General features: G+C 41.4%; 2 protein-coding genes across 3 annotated transcripts; one reads left to right on the top strand and one right to left on the bottom strand.

The window, feature by feature from the left end:
• Window positions 1–1,622: 1,622 nt before the first annotated feature.
• On the bottom strand, window positions 1,623–6,821 carry LOC149071014 (uncharacterized). The gene has a single exon (XM_089248590.1). It carries the CDS (start codon window positions 6,656–6,658, stop codon window positions 4,262–4,264), a length of 2,397 nt encoding a protein of 798 aa, XP_089104716.1. The 5' UTR covers window positions 6,659–6,821; the 3' UTR covers window positions 1,623–4,261.
• A 1,040-nt stretch (window positions 6,822–7,861) lies between these two features.
• Window positions 7,862–18,512, top strand: eIF2Bdelta (eukaryotic translation initiation factor 2B subunit delta). Of its 2 annotated transcripts, none has more exons than XM_089248601.1 (2): window positions 7,862–7,948; window positions 16,153–18,512. In XM_089248601.1, the coding sequence occupies exon 2, from the start codon at window positions 16,216–16,218 to the stop codon at window positions 18,316–18,318; it is 2,103 nt and encodes a 700-aa protein (XP_089104727.1). In that variant the 5' UTR covers window positions 7,862–7,948; window positions 16,153–16,215; the 3' UTR covers window positions 18,319–18,512. The 2 variants fall into 2 exon arrangements, with proteins under 2 accessions (XP_089104727.1, XP_089104728.1); XM_089248602.1 differs by lacking the exon at window positions 7,862–7,948 and adding an exon at window positions 7,979–8,480.
• Window positions 18,513–21,538: the final 3,026 nt, after the last annotated feature.

Genomic DNA, 21,538 nt, shown 5'->3' with positions numbered 1-21,538 from the left:
TTTAGCAAATCCCGAGAGAGAGAGAGAGAGAGAGAGAGATATGCCACATGGGCATATTGCATTGCAGTAAAACCCCTATTAACGGACACCCCTCAGATGCGGTCACCCCCTCTTTTACGGCTAAATAATAATTTACAGTTGTATAACATATAAATGTATTTCCAAACCCTGATTAACGGTCACCCCTCTTTCAGGGACGAATTTTTGTATCCGCAAAAGAGAGGTTTTACTGTAGGCCTACATACTAATAAAAATATTCAGGTAATTAAATTATTTAGTTTTCCGTAACACAATATTTGCCGTTCGAAATTTAATTCGTAGTTGAAGAAAGACAGCCCAAAAGCGTCGACCCATTTTTGACCGCTCTTACAATTCGTGACCAAATCGCACAATTTTCTTTTTATACGATGACTGGCCATTTAAACGGACTATGCTAATGTATCACGAGGGACGATTTCTCACGTAGATCCGCTGCAACACGTCTCGTACATATTATACATATTATACACAGACCTACTGTTCCGAGACAATTCGGTGTCAGCGAGGGATCGATCTCCCCCCCCCCCTTTTGGATCCGCAACTGTCCCAGGGAAGCCACGAAACGGACTATGCTGATGTATCAGGAGGGACGATTTCTCACGAAGGTCCGCTGCAACACGTCTCGTACATATTATACACAGGCCTACTGTTCCGAGACAATTCGGTGACCGCGAGGGATCGATCCCCCCCCCCTCCTTTTGGATCCGCATCTGTCCCAGGGAGTTCCAGCGGCCAACATTTTTTAATAGATATTTGTGCAATATAAATTTCGCTTTGACTAAATTCAATTCAATAAAGGAGAAAGGGTCTCGCTCTTGGATGAGGGTAGAAGGTCCTGGGAAAAGTTGGGGTGGGGGGGGGGGTCAGCACGAGAAGAAAATATGGTGCGAAGGGACTTCCAGTCTCTCAGGTGAACTGAAAGTATGCCATGGGTAATGTAAGTGATCTGGAAATGTACTTAGAGCCACTTAAGCGAACTGTGAATGTGTCGCAGACCACTCCAGTGATCTGTAAGTATACCACAGGTCACTCAAGTGATTTGGAAATGTGTTTGGGGTCGCTTAAGCGATCTGCATATTTGTCATTGGCAGCTTTTAAATGATCTAGAAATGTGCTGCAAAAGCCACTGGAGTGATTTGTTAATCTTTCATGGGCCACTCTAGTGGTTTGGCTATTTATCACGGGACACATTTGGCCCACAACAAAAGCCAGATTACACTCATATGGTCTAATGTAGGAGGCTATCAAACTTTTCCCACCCGCTGTGTCCCTTTCTCTAATCAACGCTTACTGTGGCTCTCCAAAGCTGTTTAACAGAGAATCGCTTTGAAAAAAAAAATCTTTGTCATGGCTACAGCTTCGGGTGCACAGTTTTAGAATCCCTGATACCCATTGCCTTTAAATGTTTAAAATGGAGGCTCTTGGAAAAAGAAGAGGAACGTTTAGACGAGAAAACAATGTATTTTTATAATATTCTATGGACTTCGCCCTATTTGGCATGAGGGGTCAAAACCACCTGGTTATCCAAATTTTATGCTTATTCGAACCAGTCCCGTTCCCAATCAATTCAGAAGTTCAAATAATAAAAGTTCAATAACAATTTATTTACACAAGAAATTAATAACAAAACAAAAAAATCCGATATTTTTTTTCCTTCAAAGATATTTTTCTATTTATGTACATAGTAAAAACTTTTCCAAATTAATTTTCCATTTGTTCAACAACCAATCAACACAAGATTCTATAAAATGGTGATTGCATCAAAAATTTGTCACGATACAACACATGTATTTATTGGAATTTAACCCCCGAAGCAAAGCTACTGGTAACCTGTGTTATTCTTTGAGAGCCTGTATCCCCCATCTTATAGGTAGGGCATTCAAGTATTACGTCATCAAATGTTGTTTTTGAACCCCCCCCCTCCTCCTCCTATTGTCAGCAAAATTAAGCTCTGCTCCTCCTCCCCCACTCCTACCGCATATTGGGATCAGAGCAATGTTCATGGGGGGCCTGTATCTCACAAAACAATAAAAAAATATATTCATTAAGAATATTTCATGAAAGGTGGTGGTGGTTGGTGCCGTAATCATCATTCAACCCCCCCCCCCCGATGCTGACGTAATACTTGAATGGCTCTTTTTTGCCACAGGTGGGATAGGGCAGGTGCCCATTGCATTCAAGGAACCTGCATCTGCTTCATTCTCATGTGCTCCATGGTCAAAACAGTAGGACTCACCAAGACCTAACCTGCCATTGCTAAAAATTGAATATGAAATCTATGAAAAATATACAAAAATTGATTGCGAGTTCAAGATAATTTTGGTGAATGTTAACGCAAGAATCTACTTTTATTGCAACTGAGCATTTTTTGTCTGTTTTCGGTTAGCCATTGGCTCAGGCACAGATCCAGAATAAAATGTTAAGGAGGGTGAATCTAGGTGTAAAGCAGGGGTTCTTAACCTTTTTTAAGCTGCGACCCAAAATCACCAACACTACCAACTTTGCGACTCCTGGCTCTGTTTCAGATATAAAAATGCTTGATAAGCATTACTTATTAATGAAATGTTTAATATCATATGCGACCCAAACTTGGGTCACGATCCATAAGTTAAGAACCCCTGGTGTAAAGGGTGTACGATAAATATGCATCCCATATGTTATGATAGAGCCATTATTTTTAATTGTATTTCTGGCTCTTCAAAAGGGCAATCGGTCCCTCCCTCTCTGGATCTACGATTGGCTTAACTGTTCTTTGGATATGCTACGATAAAAATAGATTCCTGTGCTGATTCGGCAAGTAACACAAGTATAACATAATCGAACCTTGCTATGATTAGAGATCATAATGTTCATTCGGCCTTGAAATCACATTTTTACTACAATCGGTCAAACCAGGCACCTCATAACAACCCTCCTGGTAGAGGCAATCAAATTTTTATCTCAAAGGATGCTTTAATAGATTGGATATAAAAAAATAAATTTCCGGTCCTTTGAAAAACAAGGAATTCGACGGCATATATATATATACAAAGGATATCATACAAATTATGAGACTATCAAAAAATTTCTTAAGAGATATTAAAAATACAATAACACTCAAAAATCCTAGCAACAAAATTTTTAAAAATTTAAATGGCAACATTCACGTTCATACATTGCTAAAGCCAGGGTTTCCTAGGAGCAGGTTTTCTGTGGTGCATGCAATGTAAATCGCCCAGCGCGACACGCCATCCACTCACCAATAAGAAAAACCGCATGACTGTTTTCCTACAGAGCACGAGATGACAGCACTTTACGTCGGGCGTGATTAGCCGACTGCTTCTGGAGGAGTCTAATGCATCTTGCGCGCGCGTTTTGCCAATATTCTCTTCACCCTTGTGTGTTTTCTTTCCCTTCCCTTCAAACCGGAGCATGCAGACGACAGAGTAGCTGATGCCAAGGACACATACTATAATATAGCCGCCCTGATCTGATGCGCTCCGTTAGGAAAACACAAACGCATAGCGTAATTATGTAACACGTTTCTGCCTGCGCGAAATGGTCTAATTCGGTTCACACGTCCTCCTAGGAAAACCTGGCTTAAGCGATGTTCACAATGAAAAATTATAAATGCTGGGGAATGGTGTACCTCCTACACATAAATGGCGACAAACAAAGACCTCACCCAGGGGTTGGTGCACTAACCTCTCTTTAAGAGGGAATTCCCGTGGCAGTAATACAACCTGCTTTGGATTGTTTCCACTTGTTTCTTTGCATCTAAGCACAGAGTTTGTCATGTTACAGGTAGGGTTCCAACACTAGTTATGGCTTTCCCTTCCCCCTCCCATAACGATTGACAATCATGAAGGGCATATCTCCAATGTTACATTCATGACCAGGCTGGTTTTGTGATATCTCATTTAACCACATTCAGATGTATCGAAATAAGTAACATTAAATACTTGCACACACATACACCCCGTACATGAAAAATAATGTTGAACATGCATCATCAAAACATCTATAAAAAAGGACATTATTTATGTAATTGAGAAAAAAAGTTCTTTGTATATAAAATTAGAGAGAGAGCATGCACGATTTCTCTACATCAGACATCTTCAACCCATTGCTTGCGAGCACCCAGAGTGCTCGATGCTTGTCAGATTTCATGATCACGAGCACTTGATCAACGCTGATACATGAGACGATGCTTGTGACAAGAAAAAGGTTGAAGACCTCTGCTCTATGTAGTTGCGTTTACAGACACTTCAGAAGAACCCTGACTGCCTTTCTGGGATTTACCTCGATTCGGAACATACACCAGATAAAGAGATCTTTTGGAAGCTTGAGGAGATTGCTGTGAGCTCGATGGCACAAGTATACTGTACTGAGCTGCTTTTTGAGGCGAAGTGGTGGTGGTTGCAGCATTTCCATGGCATGTTGGCGATGATGCCGACGATGGTTTTGCCTGATTTGGTAATACAGGAACATAGAGCAGGTTAGTTTTTGATGGCGGTACGGATGGTCCCGTTTTAGAACGTTGGGGAACCAGGATAACTTGTGATGAAGATGAGAGCATATTCGATGGAGGCAGAGGCAATATAGGTCTGATGTTACTCTGCTGAGATAACAAAGACGAGAAGTTTGTTCGCGAAGGCAGGGTGGATGCCGTATTCTTAGAGGTTACGGGTGACATTACTACATATTGAGGTGTCGATGACACACTGGGCTGATGTGGAGTCTGAGATACTGTGCTGATTGAACAATCAGATGATGTTGAAACTACGACCGGGGATGGTAGAAGTATCTGGGCAGCTGGTGTTGAAATTATCTTGGACATAGGTGTTGTCTTGGATGGTGATGTTGATGCTAGCTCAAATGTTCCATCTAAGAACGCTGAAGTTACATCTTTAAACAAAGACGGTTCAGACACTGAACATTCTATAGAGAGAGAATTGTTTGAATTACGATCACCCGGAACACATGTTTGATCCGAAGTCAGAGCAGCGGCAAGGATGGGGGATTTTTTGCAAGCCGGTGCGATTTTACGCTTTTTGGACACTTTAAAAGTTCCTCCGACAAATGATGGAATTTTTTTTTTGGGACCTGGAAGTCTTTTTCTCTCTGATGATTTTTTAGGCTTCTGGACTTTGATACCGTTTTGCTTTTTGTACAATGTACCTGGGATCATCACTTCCGATGAGGTTTTCTCGGCAATCACACTAGGTAGTTCTATCTCTTCCTCAGCACCCAAAGTCATATTAATTGCCCGGTGCAACAAATCCATCGCACTTGGTGACGCCGTATCCCGGCCATCAGTCCTCCATACAGTCTCATCGTTTTCTACAACTGGCCCATCGATGCAGTCGACTGACACGCAATCTTGAATTATGAGACTTGACAACTGGCTGGGCGATTCCGGGGAAATCTTGATATCGGCGGAAGCGTTTCTGCGACGCGCCTTCCATTTTTTCATGGTGGATAGCGATGGTAAAGGATATCCCTTACTCCTAAGAAAAACGTAGGCTTTCTTGGAAATTTGTTTTAGAGCTATGGGCAGAGCCATGTCTTCATCCGTCCAGTTGCAACGTTGGAAACCTCTGAGCAGGAACTGCACTTGATTCTTTGTGAATACTTTCTCCAGATTTTCAAACGAAGCGAACTTAGTCTTGCTGGAGTTTTTCATTTTAAAAGAGTTCTTCTGATAGGTCGACAAGATCCCCTTGAGATGATTGACCCTGGCTTCCAGGGCACTGTACCTAGCTTTATGCCACTTGTCCCTCGACTGTAAAATCTTGAGCTTCTTGTGAAGTTTATAATCTACAACTGGAGTCCTCCCCGTGTTCGTACTCTTATCACACTGTGGCATTTTGCTCGAAAATGAAGCGAGAATCGCGTCCATCGCAGCTTCGCGCACTTCACACCTCTTACATTTATTCGCAGCGTTCGCGGATATCACTCTCTGAACGGGAGGGTACTTATTTTTAACGACCGCTGCAACATCCGAAGACGTTGCGGTTCTAACATCGCTGGACACTGGAGTAGTTGACACACTCGCAGAGTTATCCGGCTCTTTTCTAGTGCCATTAGAGGAGCTTGGAGACACCGTAGATAACTCTGGTTTGGGTATAAATGGTTTATTCGCATCTTTGGATGTAGAATAGTTGGGAATCCCGAAGTTGTTATACAGCTCAAGGACTTGACTGGACTTAGGAGGCGAACTTTTCTTGGCATTGGAACTCTTTATAGCACCGCACTTGCACATCTCGCGGGTATTACGCCTGGTGACCCGCACAGAGCCATCGTTCTCGACATCAGATATCAGACTCTGCGTGTTGCAGACGCAGGCGTACGTGCCGGATTCCGGAACGAGTTTGAGGCTCGGGACGGATTCCCGTTTGAGGATTCTCTTCGGCGGTATCCCGAGCAGCTCGGCCTTCAAATCTCTGACGTAATCCTCTGGCCTGAAGTGATTCGAGCACACGGCGGCCCAATCCGTCTTGAAAGTCTTGTCCCTCCGGCACAAGACGCGCCATTTCTCCTTCATTTTCGCGTCCTTGGGAAACCTGTGCAGGATGACGCTGTCCACTTTGTTGTACCTCACGCTGAATTCGCACCAGGTGATGGCGCAAGACGCCATTATACTCTCTTCCCACGCGGGAAAATGCAGACGATATGATTACTTTAATAAAGCAATTTTTAGTTTTAAGTATGGCACAGCAGAGAAAACATGATCAGAATAAGCATTGCTAAGAGCCGAACAATTTAATGGAGATTTGCTAAAAGTTGGCAAAACAACTTTTATTTTGAATCAATTATACAGGGCTATTGACTTTGAGATAATTTTCTACATGATAAATGTTCCAAATGAAGCTCTGACCATACTTTGTAGGAAAATTAGGATTCTAAATACGGAAGTCACTAATTGTCACCAAAGAAAAGCACCAGTTGTAAGCCAAGGTGCCCATTTCTTCTGAATTTGGCCATTAGACATCCCATTTTTTTTTTAATGTCCCATATTTTCAACGGAAGCCTCACTGAATTTTTTTCTTCACTGAAATAGAAAACTCAAATTGTTTTCTGAACTAAAAAATTGTGATTATCAATATAAATAGCGTTTCTTCGTCCGTAGAATTCATTTAAATCTACTGCGGTTTACAACAGTACTTCATTTCTTGTCTCTTTTGCTTTTCTTTGGCAGCATTGCTTATCTTTGGCGACAATTTGAAATCAACCGTATTTTTCTCGAAGAGAAATGGTCAGGCACTTTAAGTTAACAACCCAGATATTGTTACGTGCAAACAAACTTCAATAAGAAATCTACAAACTTGAACAAATCATAAATTTCTTGCACAAAAAATCTTCAAAATTTTTTTTAGGTGACCATACGTCCCGTATTTACCGGGACAGTCCCGGTTTTTTCTGCTTTTTTGGGCGTTCCGTCTTTTTAGAAAAAGTGTCCCGGTTTTTACACGAAGCTTACTTGAATTTTCATTCTTCATTGAAGTCAAAGAATGAAATTATTTTACCACTCATAAATTATATTATGATAATTACAATTATAAATAAGAATATTAATCTCTCACATTTGTCTTAGTAAACGTTTTATTTCGTGGAATTCACTTAAATCCATTGCAATTTGCAGTAATGCTTTATTTCCCGCCATTTTGATTTTTTTTAGTCATTTCAACAATATTTGGCAAATTTGTTCACTTTTGGCAATAATTAGCGATGCCCCATATTTGGAGTTCCAATTTCCCGTATTTCTTCCGAGCAAATATGGTCAGCTTAATTCTTAGAAATATGTTTTTGTTTCGTTCCTCTTTATCTCCTCGTGTTTGAACTGGTATGGAAATAATTTATGTTGATAAGTCGTATTGTTTATATTTTATTAAGCACTGCAATATAATATTTTGGCTTTCTCTGTGTTGTGAGTAGGATTTTTTTTCTTGATCAAATGTTTTTCGCTTGTTTGCGTTCAGTAATTACATTCCATATCCTAGAGGATCGGCGTATTCAAACGGATCCGTATAACTAATCACATCTAGTCCAGCTGTTGCATCAGCCACGAATCCGTACTCTGTGGTCATCCTGGCCTCAATCGGTGATTTCAGTTCGTGGTCGCGACTCTTCCGACGCCAAACAAAAGTGGCGATCCTGTTGGATTCCGGATCTTTTCCGTCACAATCAGTGGATGCATTTCCGGCCACGTCCTGATTTACTTCTCGAGCTCTCTCTCTCCGCAGACCTTCAACATGATACATAACATGAAAATTCAAGCGTGTGTCACCTTCAGTTCAAAATATTGTTGGTAGATGGCAGTACCAGCAAGCACTCAAAACAAGCTTAGTGTTCTGGCAACATAGATACATTGAAGCGGATTTGTAGTTTTGCTGCCTTTCTCCCACTCTAGCGTAATTTTCTTGCCCAGTCATTCCTCGAATTTCCCGTCCTTGGCAATAGTAAGTCATGTACATGCTTGCACATTGCTTTGGTCTCTCAAATGTTTGCAAACTCTTCAGGTCACTCTCTGGCTAACTCACACCATCTTAAAGAGCATCCTGGGCCAAGCGATTTTTTTTGAAGCCATACCTGGGAAATTCTCGCAAATTCCAACCAGTTCTTATTTTTGTGAAGCCCCAGGGTGAGCCCATACGATAAGACGCGACTGCTCACTGACCCTCTCTCTAGGTCATTCTCTCTCTTTTGATCATTCACTGACTTTGATCTTCACATTTTAGGTCACTCATGTGCATGCAAACTCTCAAGGTTACTCTTATAGCCACTTGCTCTCTAGGTCACTCTTTTGATTGCTCACTGTGACCTCGTCCTTCACTCTTTAAGTTACTCTTGGTCACTCGGATACTTGCAGCCTCTTTTCATCACTCATATTCATACAAACTCTCTAGATCACTCACCAACCAGATCCCTTGCTCTGTAGGCCATTCATTTGATCACTAACTGTCCTTGTCCTCATACTCTCTCGGTCTCTCACTGACCTGTTCCTTTACTCTTCGGTCAGAGACAAATTTATGGTTTTATTATTTGTAGACAAAAAAAAATTCCGCCCTTTTTCATTTTTATAATTTTAATATAAAAAACTCGGCCCTCAAATTTGCCATAGCCCAGGATGGCCTGTAGTCTGCTAAGCCCACCTGTAAAACGCTCCTGATTAGGGCTACACATACACTCAGAATGCATGCACCAACATGTACCAATTCAGTAGAAATTCTGCAGAGGAATGTGTATGAGATGCATGTATGGTTGAGTAGTGGTAGTGTATATATCATAGCAATCTTATGGTGGCAGATAACAATGCATATTTTTCTTGGTAGGCCCTATACTCATTCGGAACCTCTCATGAGTAGCAGAGGGACAGCATTAACATGCAGAGGAGTATTTGCGGGGGGGGGGGGAAGCTTAGCTAGCCCACAATGGCAAATTTGGGAAATGAGCACTGAAGAAAATTAGTAGAATGCGAGAAGGATGGCAAAATTTATAATTCCCACAGGTGTAAAACCATGAATCAGCCTCTGCCTGGAGCGCAAGGGAGTAGGTAAGAGAGTGATCTGGATAGTTTACAAGCACGTGAGTGAATAAAAAGAGTGACTTAATGAGCAAAGGTCCACGTAACAGTGATTAAAAGAGTACCCTCAAGAGAGTTTCCAAACATACGGAGGGGAAACTGACCGAAACAGTGTGAGGGCATGGGAGTGATCAAAGAGCAAGGAACCAGGTCAGTGAATGACCAAACGAGTTACCTTGAGAGCGAGAGACCAGGTCAGTGAGTGATCAAAAGAGTGACCCAAAGAGTATGAGCATGGCAGTGACAAAGGAGTGACTAACGGCCGTATTCACGGATACAGTTTGAACTACAATCTCAGGTTAAAATCCCGAATTTAACCAATCTGTTTCAATCTTCAATCCTTTCACCTGTGATTGCAGTTTAAACCGTGTTGGTGAATACGGCCGTTATAGAGATAAGTTGATCAATTGATTCGTTTTGGTGCTGTCCTAATTTACTTCTTGAAGGGCATGCAGATGTTCAACATGATATTCACATACAGTAACATGAAAATTCCAGCTTTTACCATCTTCACTTCAAAATATGGAAGACAGGTGGCAGAGAGCACCAGCAAGATATATATTGCAAAGCAAACACAACTCTGACAGGAGCAGTTACAGTATAAGCTGTATATATATATTCTCAACCTCTGGGCCGTGACCTCAAACTTAATTGTAAAAACGAATCAAGTCGCACATAAAGAGATCATAAAAGTGAACCACTAACCATATCACTTGAGTAGCCTGCTGCTCGTTCCCAGATCTTTGAAATGAATGTGGTAAATTTATGTACCGCTTCAGTAACATGTGGCACAGTTGCAAAACAATTAAGTGGTCGGCGATGCATTTTCAGTTCACTTAAGTGAACTGCGAACTGTGACACATTTCTTAATCACTTAAGTGACCTTCTGCACTGTTCCAGATCACAAATGACACATGACATATTTATGGATCATCTGAGTGACTCATGGCGCAATCTTAAAGCATTCAAGCGGATGCAGCATGTTCCAAGATCACTTGAATGACCCATGGTACATTTTAAGATCACTTCTGTGGCACAGTTCCAGACCACTCAAGTGGCCAGCGGCACATTATAGATCACTCATGTGACCTCAGCACATTCCTAGATCATTCAATTAAATGTCTCGTGACACATTTTCAAACTTGAGAAGTGACACGTGACAGATTTTCTAATTAGTGAAGTGGCATGCATGCTCCTAAAGGTTGAGCACTCTTGGTAAAAGCCCTTATGGCGATTATTTTCTTTGGTTAGAAAAATGTTACAAAGCATGACTAGAAATCGCCAAGAGTGAAACAAAGTCATGCTTTCATATGTCTTTCTTTCCAAAGGAAAAAAATCACCACCTCATTGACAAAAAAGCGTAATACTATGGTTGTTAATAACAGAAAAATAATGATAAAAAACAAAACAAGCAACAATAACAAAACAACTAAATAAGAGGCCAGACATGAAAAATATAATGTTCTTGTTTTTAAATAATGCAGCGGCAAGCTCAGATCCAGTAATGGGGGGGGGGGTCGATCGCCCTTCTTAAAAGATGAATAAATATTGTGAAAACTTGTCTGTCCCATGAAATATGGGATTATCTGATGCACCTACAAAAAGGCAGGGTACACACTGGACCGATATCCATTCACAGCTAAAGATATCTGCCTCTGCTCCATTTGCAGCTGAAGATGCCTGCCTCATTCGCTCCTGAAAATATCTGTCTCGGCTCATTCATTGCAGAAGATTCTTGCCTCCTCTCCATTCACAGCTGAAGATATCTGGCTCCACTCAGGCATGAATTGGGGAGCCGATGGGAAAGGCCGCTCCTCCCAAGAGCCAAATAAAATGGGAAAACTTATCCGTAAAATACTGAATAATTAACAAACTTACATAATTAGCCCCTCCCATCATATAGTTCTAGATCCACACCTGTACAACGGTCAGGGCAAAAAAAATCTCTCTGGGTTCAAGGGAAACATGATTGTGAGATTGAAATTATAATGGCTAGTATGCAAAAGATTAATTAAAATAGAAATGTGTACACACAACCTGAGAGAATCCACATGCAATCCTCGGAAAAAATTCCAACGAGGAAAACTGAATGTAAAATAATGAGAAAACGCTATGTGTACAGTAAAACCTCCCAATAACAACCACTAACGGCACTGAAAATGTGGCCGTTATTGGGAATGGCCATTTTATTTCTGAAAAAACAACTAAAATTTGGGATCATTTGACTTGTAAAATGTTTTTTTTTCTGCGCAATTGATTACAATAATTGATTTTATTAGAATATATAATTTTTTTGATACTGTAATATTATAATAATTAATTAATCGACACACGGCCGCAACTAGAAAGAATCAGGTGGTCTGGGTGCAGGACCAGAAAAAGGGCTCAAATTTCATCCTGTAAACTCTTCTTCAACATTGCTGATAAGGTGGCAGTTCAAAAATTTGTGTTTACTCCAACTGACCAATCATCTAGTTGCCACCCTGTTAATCGATCTACAGCGCTATTTCAACATCCTGAAATTTAGACTTGTAGTGCTGAGGTATAGAACATAGCAGAAACGACTATTTTAGTGAGGAGTACTGATATAGACCACAGACAGTGTACCAGCAACCCCGAATAATTCTTTATTTCTCACCCACAATCAACTAGGCCATACATGCTCAACCCATGACACTACAGAGGCAGCAAATATCTCAATCTTTCCTTAGTCTAGTGGTCTAGGGCGTTCACCCGGAAAGTGAAAGGATGTGGGTTTGATTCCCCGCAAGAGCTGTTGAATTTTCTCTCTATTTCCAATATATCTTCGCATCAGCCAGCTGTTAAAAACCTTTGTATTATAATAATAAAATAGCCATCAGAAGAAGAAAAAAATGCCAACCGAAGAAAATTACCAGTCATCACCGGCCATGAAGAAAAAAAGCTGTTCCAACCAGCAAGAACATAAAACTCTGACAACATAAATACGTTGGGCGCAGTTTCAGATCACACAAATGAGCCGCGGGATATTTACACGTTACTCACGCAGCCCTGTGGCATAGTTCCAGATTACTGAAACAACTCGTGGCACATTTACAGCTCACTTAAGTAACCTAAGGCGTTGTTCCACATCACTTAACTAATTGGCCCGTGACACATTTTCAAATCATTGAAGTGGCCCCGCACTGTCCTAAAGGTTGAACACCATTGACTTAACCTCAGATTATTTTAACCTATGGATTGCATTGTTCCGCTAAGATCTGTGAATTTCTCCGCAATCAAGTGCAGGCCCGTCATTTCAACTTTTTCTGCAGGGGAGGGGGGAAGAACATATATTCAATATATATAATTCACTTTGTTCATTTCTATTGTATTTTATTAATTTCTATAAAAGCCGGGGAGGTTACCACCAGCTCCCTTAACAAAGTGGGATCGATTCTCTGGTTTGTCAGATGCTTTGGCATCCTGCTTCCACAGCACTCAGCTCTAGTCACCATAGTGAGATGCAGCTGTAGACTATATAGTGTTACCATGTTGCAGAACACTATCAATATACACTGTTCTGAAGAACCTCCGCAAAAAATATAGCTCTCACTTGGGTCGCAGGGGGCTCCGTAGATTGGTTGTGGGAATCTACTTACAACTCAATCATGAAACCAATGTCGAATACATTGCACTACTTGTTTCAGTGGCATCTTGACACTTCACATTTTAGCAGCCTGGGCTGGGGACTCAGAAATTTTTTAAGATTTCTTGAGAATTTGAAATTGATAGAAGAACGACACGATTCGAGAACTGATGAAAATTTATTATAAAATTAATGGAAGAAATAATTGCAGAATGAATAAAAATTCAGAATCCATGAAAATTCAATGTTTATGAAATAAATCATTTCAGAATTAGTGGAAGCTTTTTAAAATAATTTGCCCCCCCCCCCATCTTTCCCTATTTGATTCTGCTGTCTTGGGAGCAGGTCCCGTTGGCTCACATGTTAAGATACCATGAACTGGTTTCACAAATTTCTCAATATATAAACATTTTGTCAATCAGAAACACTTGAGAGTTTTCAAATGAAGAATAAGAAAAGGTGGATTGGTAAGTTGATCATGTTGACTTTTGGGTCGCAGCTGAAAACGGTTAAGAATTTAGCCCATTCACCAGGGGGGGGGGGGGTCTTCTACATTTTTAGACACAGTGGGCCAAATTGAAACTTCCCATGGGCTGCCAACGTATGTAATTCATCTTAATAGAAGGGACCAATACCCCCCCCCCCACCCCCAAATAAAAAAATTAGACAAAATAATCAAAGACTTTTATTTATTCTGCAATTATTTCCTTTATTAATCATCAGTAGTTTTGATTAATTAATGGAAATGTTATTAACGTTAATTCTGAAAAAGGTTTTGCTTAATTGCTGGTTCAATTAATTAATTCTGAGATCGATCTGAAAGCACTTCAAATGGTTCTGAATAGAGATGTAAAATTCTCAAGAATAATCCGAGAATATTCTCTGGAAGGACTACTATTATGAATAAGTTGAGAATATTCTTATTCTTGATGAGAATATTCTCCTGTTATTTATAACAAAAATATATGTAATATCCTTGAAAATATTCTCTGGAAAGTACTTTTACAAATTACTCGAGAGTATTCTTATCGAAAATAATAGTTATTAATAATAGTCCTTCCAGAGAATATTCTCAAATATTCTCCTCAATGAGTTATTTATAATAATGGTCCTTCCAGCGATTACTCTCAAGAATATTTGTAATAACATGCATTGTAATAACTAATCTCTACAAATAACGAGAATAATTCTTATTATTTTACGTTAAGAATATTCTCTGGTAATTTATAATAGTACTCCTTCGAGAAGAATATTCTCTGTCTCCCATTTCTCTTCCCGTCAAGAAGACAGGGAATATTGAAGTTTATAGCCCACAATATTAAAGTTTAAAAGCAAGAAAATGAAACTAACATGGCTGAATTGCACAACTTGCAAAGAAATGCGAGTGATGCAGAATTTAGGTGTATGTACATTGAAGGAAACAACGGCTCTGTATCTTCTTAGAATGAAGGTGATTGTATAGGAATAGCTTCCTTTGTCAATCAAATTTTAGTTTTACGCTTTGCTTTGAACTAATATCTGAAAATTTATCTAATTTTAAAACAATTTTTTAAGGTTTTAATCTAAATGTTTCTAAAATCTTCATTACCAAACTTTTAAAACCTCTCATCATGACCAAGACTCGAACTAAAAGTTGTCATTGCGGGGTGATTACACCAAAAATTGTTTTGTTGTAAATGTTTCAGGCAATGGAAACTGATTTATATTTCACAGTAAAACAAAATTAGTAAAAAAATTTCATTATTTAAAAGAAAAATGAATGTTCTCGATTATTCTCCAATTTTCACATCCATGAGAATATTCGCAGAAATCATTCCCGGACAATATTCTCACCTTACATTTCTAGTTCTGAAATTATTTATGTTTCGGTAATTCTGAAATTATTCCCCTTGTCAACGTAGGTTGTCTTGAAGTCGTTTCTTTCAATGATTATGAAATTATTCTTTTATTGATTCTGAAATTACTTACTTTGAGAATTATCTTTCATTCATTCTAGAATTATTTCATTCATTCTAGAATTATTTCATTCATTCTAGAATTATTTCATTCATTCTAGAATTATTTCATTCATTCTACAATCATTTCTTTCATTTATTCTGGAATTATTTCATTTTCTACAATTATCTCTTTCATTTATTCTGGAATTATTTTGGTATTCTACAATTATCTCTTTCATTTATTCTGGAATTATTTTGGTATTCTACAATTATCTCATTCATTTATTCTGGAATTATTTCATTTTCTACAATTATCTCTTTCATTTATTCTGGAATTATTTCATTTTCTACAATTATCTCTTTCATTTATTCTGGAATTATTTCATTTTCTACAATTATCTCTTTCATTTATTCTGGAATTATTTTGGTATTCTACAATTATCTCTTTCATTTATTCTGGAATTATTTTGGTATTCTACAATTATCTCATTCATTTATTCTGGAATTATTTCATTTTCTACAATTATCTCTTTCATTTATTCTGGAATTATTTCATTTTCTACAATTATCTCTTTCATTTATTCTGGAATTATTTCATTTTCTACAATTATCTCTTTCATTTATTCTGGAATTATTTCATTTTCTACAATTATCTCTCATTTATTCTGGAATTATTTCATTTTCTACAATTATCTCTTTCATTTATTCTGGAATTATTTCATTTTCTACAATTATCTATTTCAATATTATTTGTTATTTATTTGAGTTATTTCTTTCATTTGTTCTAGAATTAATCGTTTTTCAATGTTTTCAACCATTTCCTGAAAAGGGTCGGCGGGCCATGACTGAAGCTCAGAGGGCCGAATGTGACCCGCGGGATATGCGTTAAAGACTCTTGCTACACGTGAATTGGCAAGGCTTTGCATGTTGGTCGTGAAACATATCTTTGGTGATAATTATGTATAATTGAGAAAACAAAGTTGGTAATTTTACGTTTCTTTCAGGTGTGTAAACGTGTGCTGGTGGCTTTCATAGGAAACCGTAGGAAAATATTGACTACTGCTTTAATGGCCAACATGGAGAACGAGGCGCAGAAATCCAAGTCCAAGAAAAAGAAGTCAAAGAAGACCAAACCTGCAGATAACACGACTGAACGCAGCAGTGAATCTGTGGAGCAACTTCACACTCTGAAACAGTCGCTCCCCGAATGCAGCGTGACTGTTACCGAAGTGAAAAAGGCGGGCAAAAAAGAAGCCAAAAAGGCTGCTAAGGAAGCCGCAACGAAAAATACCGTGAAAGAAGTAAAGAAGCAAACCGCCGTCGTGGACACGAAAGCGGAGGTTTATTCGCTGACAGATCTCCAAGAGAAAATACTAGCTTTCACGGACAAAAACGGCTCGTCGGATTCCTCAGAGAAAGCGAAAGAAGTCGACCTCAACAAATTACCCGAGATCACGGTAATTCGCACAGAACCGAAGCAGCAGCAGCAGCCCAGCGACAATAAGCCGGCGGACAACGTACCAGAGCAGCAAACTAATGCAAATGCGGAAGAGAATAAACCTCCGAAGAAAAAAAGGAATAAGAGGAAGAAGAAAAGCGTCTCGGAGAATCCCGAAACTGATAACAATGCGAACAGCAACAATAATAATAGCGTCAACAGTGTAACTTCCGAACCGACCTACGTGAAGCTGCCTTCGACTGGTGACGCGTGCGTGCTGGTCGTCAGTCACGAAAATTTCGGGTCGTCGTCGTCGTCATCTGCTGAGAAAAAGACTGAAGACATCACTCTGAGGAATATAGCTGCTCAAAACTCGGGCCTGCAAGCGGGCTTGAGTACCATTTCGTGTCTTCCTGGAACTAATCCGAGTAACGTCCAAATCGGGCCGGAAAATGATCAGGTTCAGACGGTGCCCGTGGTTACCGAAAAGGGATCTCAGCCTGGCGTTAGCGGGACTCCTACGCAGGATAATTCGAAGGAAAATGCCAAAACCGACAAAAATGCAAAGGAATCCCAGAAAGGCAAGAATCCGAAACCAGCTAATGATTCTTCCGCGAAGGACGCGAAACCGAAACCGCCGAAAGGTGACGTCAAGAAGTCGTCTCAGCACAAGTCTAATCTCACCAGTTTGTTTTCTCACTTGCCCCCGTACAAGCCCGTTCCCTCACTGTACAAGCACCTCGAATCTGATTCGGATATGGTCCTCAGCATCGCTACACTCGGCATGCAGTGTGCGGAAGGCATAATCTCCGGACCTGACGCGCGTTGCATCTCGGTCTTGGCGGCTCTGGAAGAAATAATTAAGGACTACCAGACGCCGTTGAATAAAGAACTATCGAGAGACCTGGATGCGAAGTGTCAGTTGTACGTGGCCTCTATCGGCAAGTTCAGACCGCTTTCCGTGAGCATGCTCAACGCTATCAAATATCTCAAGGTTCAGATCACCAGCATAGCGCCAAGTATGTCTGATAACGAAGCCAAGCAGAGCCTGATATCTTCCATTAGAAAATTCGTCTACGAAGAAATATATCTGGCCAAAAAGGCGATTTGCGAATGCGCCAGCGAGAAAATCGTCGACGATGACGTGATACTGACTTACGGCAATTCGGACGTGGTTAGGGATTCCCTGTGCATAGCTAACTCGCGGGGTAAACGCTTCAAGGTGATAGTGGTCGACTCCAAGCCGAAGCTGGAAGGCAAGGAGATGCTCGGGCGCCTGCTGAGAAGCGGCCTGCAGTGCTCGTACATGCTGATAAGCGGCATCTCGTACGTGATGAAGGAGGTCACGAAAGTCTTCGTCGGCGCTCATTCGCTGCTCGCGAACGGCTACGTGATGGCCACGATCGGATCGTCGCAGGTGGCCCTCATCGCGTCCGCTTTCAACGTGCCCTTCCTCGTTTGCTGCGAGACGTATAAGTTCTGCGAGAGGGTCCACACGGACTCGTTCGATTACAACGAACTCGGCGATCCCGGTAGCTTCGACGTCGACTGCAAGAGCGACGACGCCGCGGGGAAAGGTGGCGAACAGAACTCCAACCTCAAGCTGTTGAACGTCTTGTACGACATCACTCCCCCGACTCTCGTTTCCATGGTTATAACGGAGAAAGGGGTGTTGCCGTGCACTTCGGTCCCAGTGCTCTTGCGCGTTAGGCATTCCGGGATACAAGATTGATAGGATTTTAGCTCTTTATAATTAATTAGTAATTTAAATATTTTTTGGCATTTTGTTTTTTTTTCCTCACAGGAAAGTTATTTTTCAGCCGTTCGTAACGAACTTTGGGAAAATCTTGTTTTCTGTCAGCTTTTCTAATACGATGCCTTTCACTTGAATAAAGAAAGCCTTTCTTTGGGCAGTTATATTGAAAATTATTGTGTATTTTCATTTTTTTTGCATTCCAATTGCAATCGAAATTGTCAGCGTTTTTCGGCCTGGGAACTTAGGTCGCCACAATGACTACAAAAAATTCCTTGCAATCTAAGATTTTCTGTGAGCAATAACTGAATTTGAGGGTCGTTCCCCCCCATACGTAATGTGTAAAAGTAATTTATGTAAGCATGCTTGTGAACATGTGGAAAAGAGTCATCAATTCCGGGGGGGGGGGGGATAACTCCCAGCAAAAAAATCCTTCAAGAGTGCTTTTGGCTGCTAAGAGATTCCCCTCTCCGCCATTGGGGAAAATTTATGGTTTTGCCGCTTTTTTTCCATTCTAGTCTACTTTTCTGAACCCACTCATTCTGTTGAATTACGATATTTTGCCAACTTCGCCTGTAACTTGACGACTACGAAACCGGACATGCGCCTCGTTCATATTCCTCTGTGGAACTTCCAACGAATTGGCATATGTTGGAGTGTACGTGTTGTGAACCTAACGTGAAGCTTGTTTCTGTGTAGTGCTGCCATCTGCCACCTATTTTTCGAACTATGAGTGAAGTGATTGAACATTTTTACCGTTGTAGGCCTGTTGCCCTCTGTGGCGAGACTAGTTAACGGGTGAGATCGGCTCACATTCACGCTTCGAAGTTGGGGAAACCAACTTCAGCCGACCAATCACTGTGGCGACGGTGGGGGTTCGAACCCGGGTCCTCGCAATGCGAGTCCGTCACTGTGGCCACTGGACCGCCAAAGTGGTAACTTGACGACTGCATACGTCATACCACCAATCGTTCTTTTTTGTCACCAGTGAATGTGTGTATTTGCCGAGAGTAAGGCCATGCACATAGTGAGGCAACCAAGAGGTACGGGAAGTGTATAATAGAGACTAGTGACGAAAACAGTTGTAGTGTTTTGTTCTACACCGAACATAATTGAGAAGCAAGACGAGAGAGACCACTCAATGAGGTGCGCGATTTGAACAAACCTGTTTGTTTTCACCTCGATCTGTTGGATTTTCGCTATCTGCTGATTGGTCTGTTTCTCCCTTTTTTTTCCTTCCCTCTTCTGCGAGGAAGGATCATAATCATCTTTACATTTCAGAACCCCTACGGCCATATATTTTCTCTCTCCATCCTCCTCCTCTTTTACTATGTGCGGACATCTCTTCCTTCAACCCCTATGCATTTTTTTCTTCCCAGTCGCAACTCTTGGTACTCGTACCTCTTTGCTCCACTATGAACGGCTCGACGAGAGAGGGGTCTGGGGGTGTTCTCTCTTGAGGGCACCAGGCAGGGACCTGGCTCTGACCCCTAGGGATATTAGCCATTTACTCGGCTGAGTTGGTCCGTGCTGCAGAGTGCTAAAGGTGTCCGACCGGAAAGCCCTCGAGATACATTCGAGGCCACCCGGGCCGGCACATCCAGCCCTCTTTCCTCTTTTCATCCATGATGAGGGCACCACCCATTCCCTCCCCCCCCCCCCCCCCATCAATCAACTTAGCATTAGTGGTGCACCTGTGGGCCGCTCGTTCCGACGTAATTTGATGTTATTCTGCCATTTGGCTCCTAACCAAGCTGTGACCCCTGATGTTGCACATGCGCACCATCCAGCGAAGCGCCACCTCCAGAATTTATTCATCATCAAATATCATATTTAACACTTATTAACAAAAATGTCAGAAACTGCTTCGTGAGCATTCGCCTTCTCGGGGCGCAGTGTTTCCTGTGTGCAGTTCATCTTCTGCCTCGCGACATGTGCCACATCGGGGGAAGATGATTATTCATCATCATATATCATATTTAACAAGAGAGGGCACCCAAGACCACTCTCTCCCTCTCGTGGGCGGGGCTTGAAGAGAGCCGAAGATGGGGGCTTTGGATGCAGGGCACCCCATAACCCATCCCGCTCGAGGAGCCAGGGCTGGCCAATGGCGAACTATAAAGGGACCATACAGTCCCTCTGTCGCCAACGGCGAATTATAAGTTGTGTACGTGCGTGAGTATTAATGTCATTTTCAATTTATAATTAATTAAAGTTAACAATTAGTTACGTCGACCGAATTGGGCTTCGAACTCTGCTACACCCTGTGTTAGAGAATCGCAAGACATTCCTCAAATCGCCTGTTTAGCCACCGCACCTCTAAACCCGCCTCTATCCCCCAAGTCACTTCTCTGGTCATTCCCACACTCACTAGCTCGCTCACCAACAGAGGCGGGGATTTACGGTTTTATCACCTCTCTCCCGTTTTAGTGTAATTTTCTTGACCACACGTTCCTTGAATTCGCTGCCCTGTGCTGTCACCCACTTGGAAATCCCTTCCCCCCCCCCCCACCATTCCTAGGGGTGATTAAAGTATTACGTCTACATCGATGGGGGGGGGGGTCTCGGCAAGGGCGTAGCCAGGGGGGGGACTTGGGGGTCTGGTCCCCCCCCCCGAAATGTGAGAAAATGACCGAAAAAAGGGGAAAAGATGGCCAAATCCATTGTTCTGTCACTTTGGTCCCCCCCCCCCCGAACGAAATTTCTGGCTACGCCCCTGGGTCTCGGGTTTGCTGAATTTTGATGACATGGGGAGGGAAGTTGAAGGATGCTTACGTTATCAACCACCCTTTAGAAAAGTGTGAAATATTCTTAATGGTATGTTTACTGACTGTGCCGGAAACGGGAGAAACATTTCCCTACTTTGTGGGCACCTGAATTAACCTTCCCCCATTGATAAGTCCTCTATAGAGCCACTTTAGTGATCTCTAAATGTTCCGCGGATCTTTTAAGTGATCTGGAAATGCGTCCGGGCGACTTAAGTGTTCTGGAACTGTGCCGCGCTTCACTCAAAAGGTCTGTGAATATGTCGCGAGTCACTTCAGTAATCTGGGAATGTGCCGAGGGTAACTTGAGTGATGTAGAGATGCACTGTAGGTCGCTTAAATGCTCTGGAATTGTGCCACTGGCCACTTAAGTAATCTGGGAATGTGCCGCTTAGTTCATTGTTACAAAATTAGGTATTGAGATGACCGGCCAC

Source organism: Pholcus phalangioides, unplaced genomic scaffold, assembly GCF_987345545.1.
Source record: "Pholcus phalangioides strain wild (caught in Gottingen) unplaced genomic scaffold, Ppha-v1.0 ptg000020l_1, whole genome shotgun sequence".
Classification (NCBI taxonomy): Eukaryota; Metazoa; Arthropoda; class Arachnida; order Araneae; family Pholcidae; genus Pholcus; species Pholcus phalangioides.
Note: the sequence above shows the minus strand (reverse complement) of the source record. Positions and strands in the feature narration are given on the sequence as shown.

Excerpts from the sequence above, each read along its gene's own strand:
- LOC149071014 (XM_089248590.1), bottom strand. The coding sequence starts at position 6,658 with ATGGCGTCTTGCGCCATCACCTGGTGCGAATTCAGCGTGAGGTACAAC.
- eIF2Bdelta (XM_089248601.1), top strand. The coding sequence starts at position 16,216 with ATGGCCAACATGGAGAACGAGGCGCAGAAATCCAAGTCCAAGAAAAAG.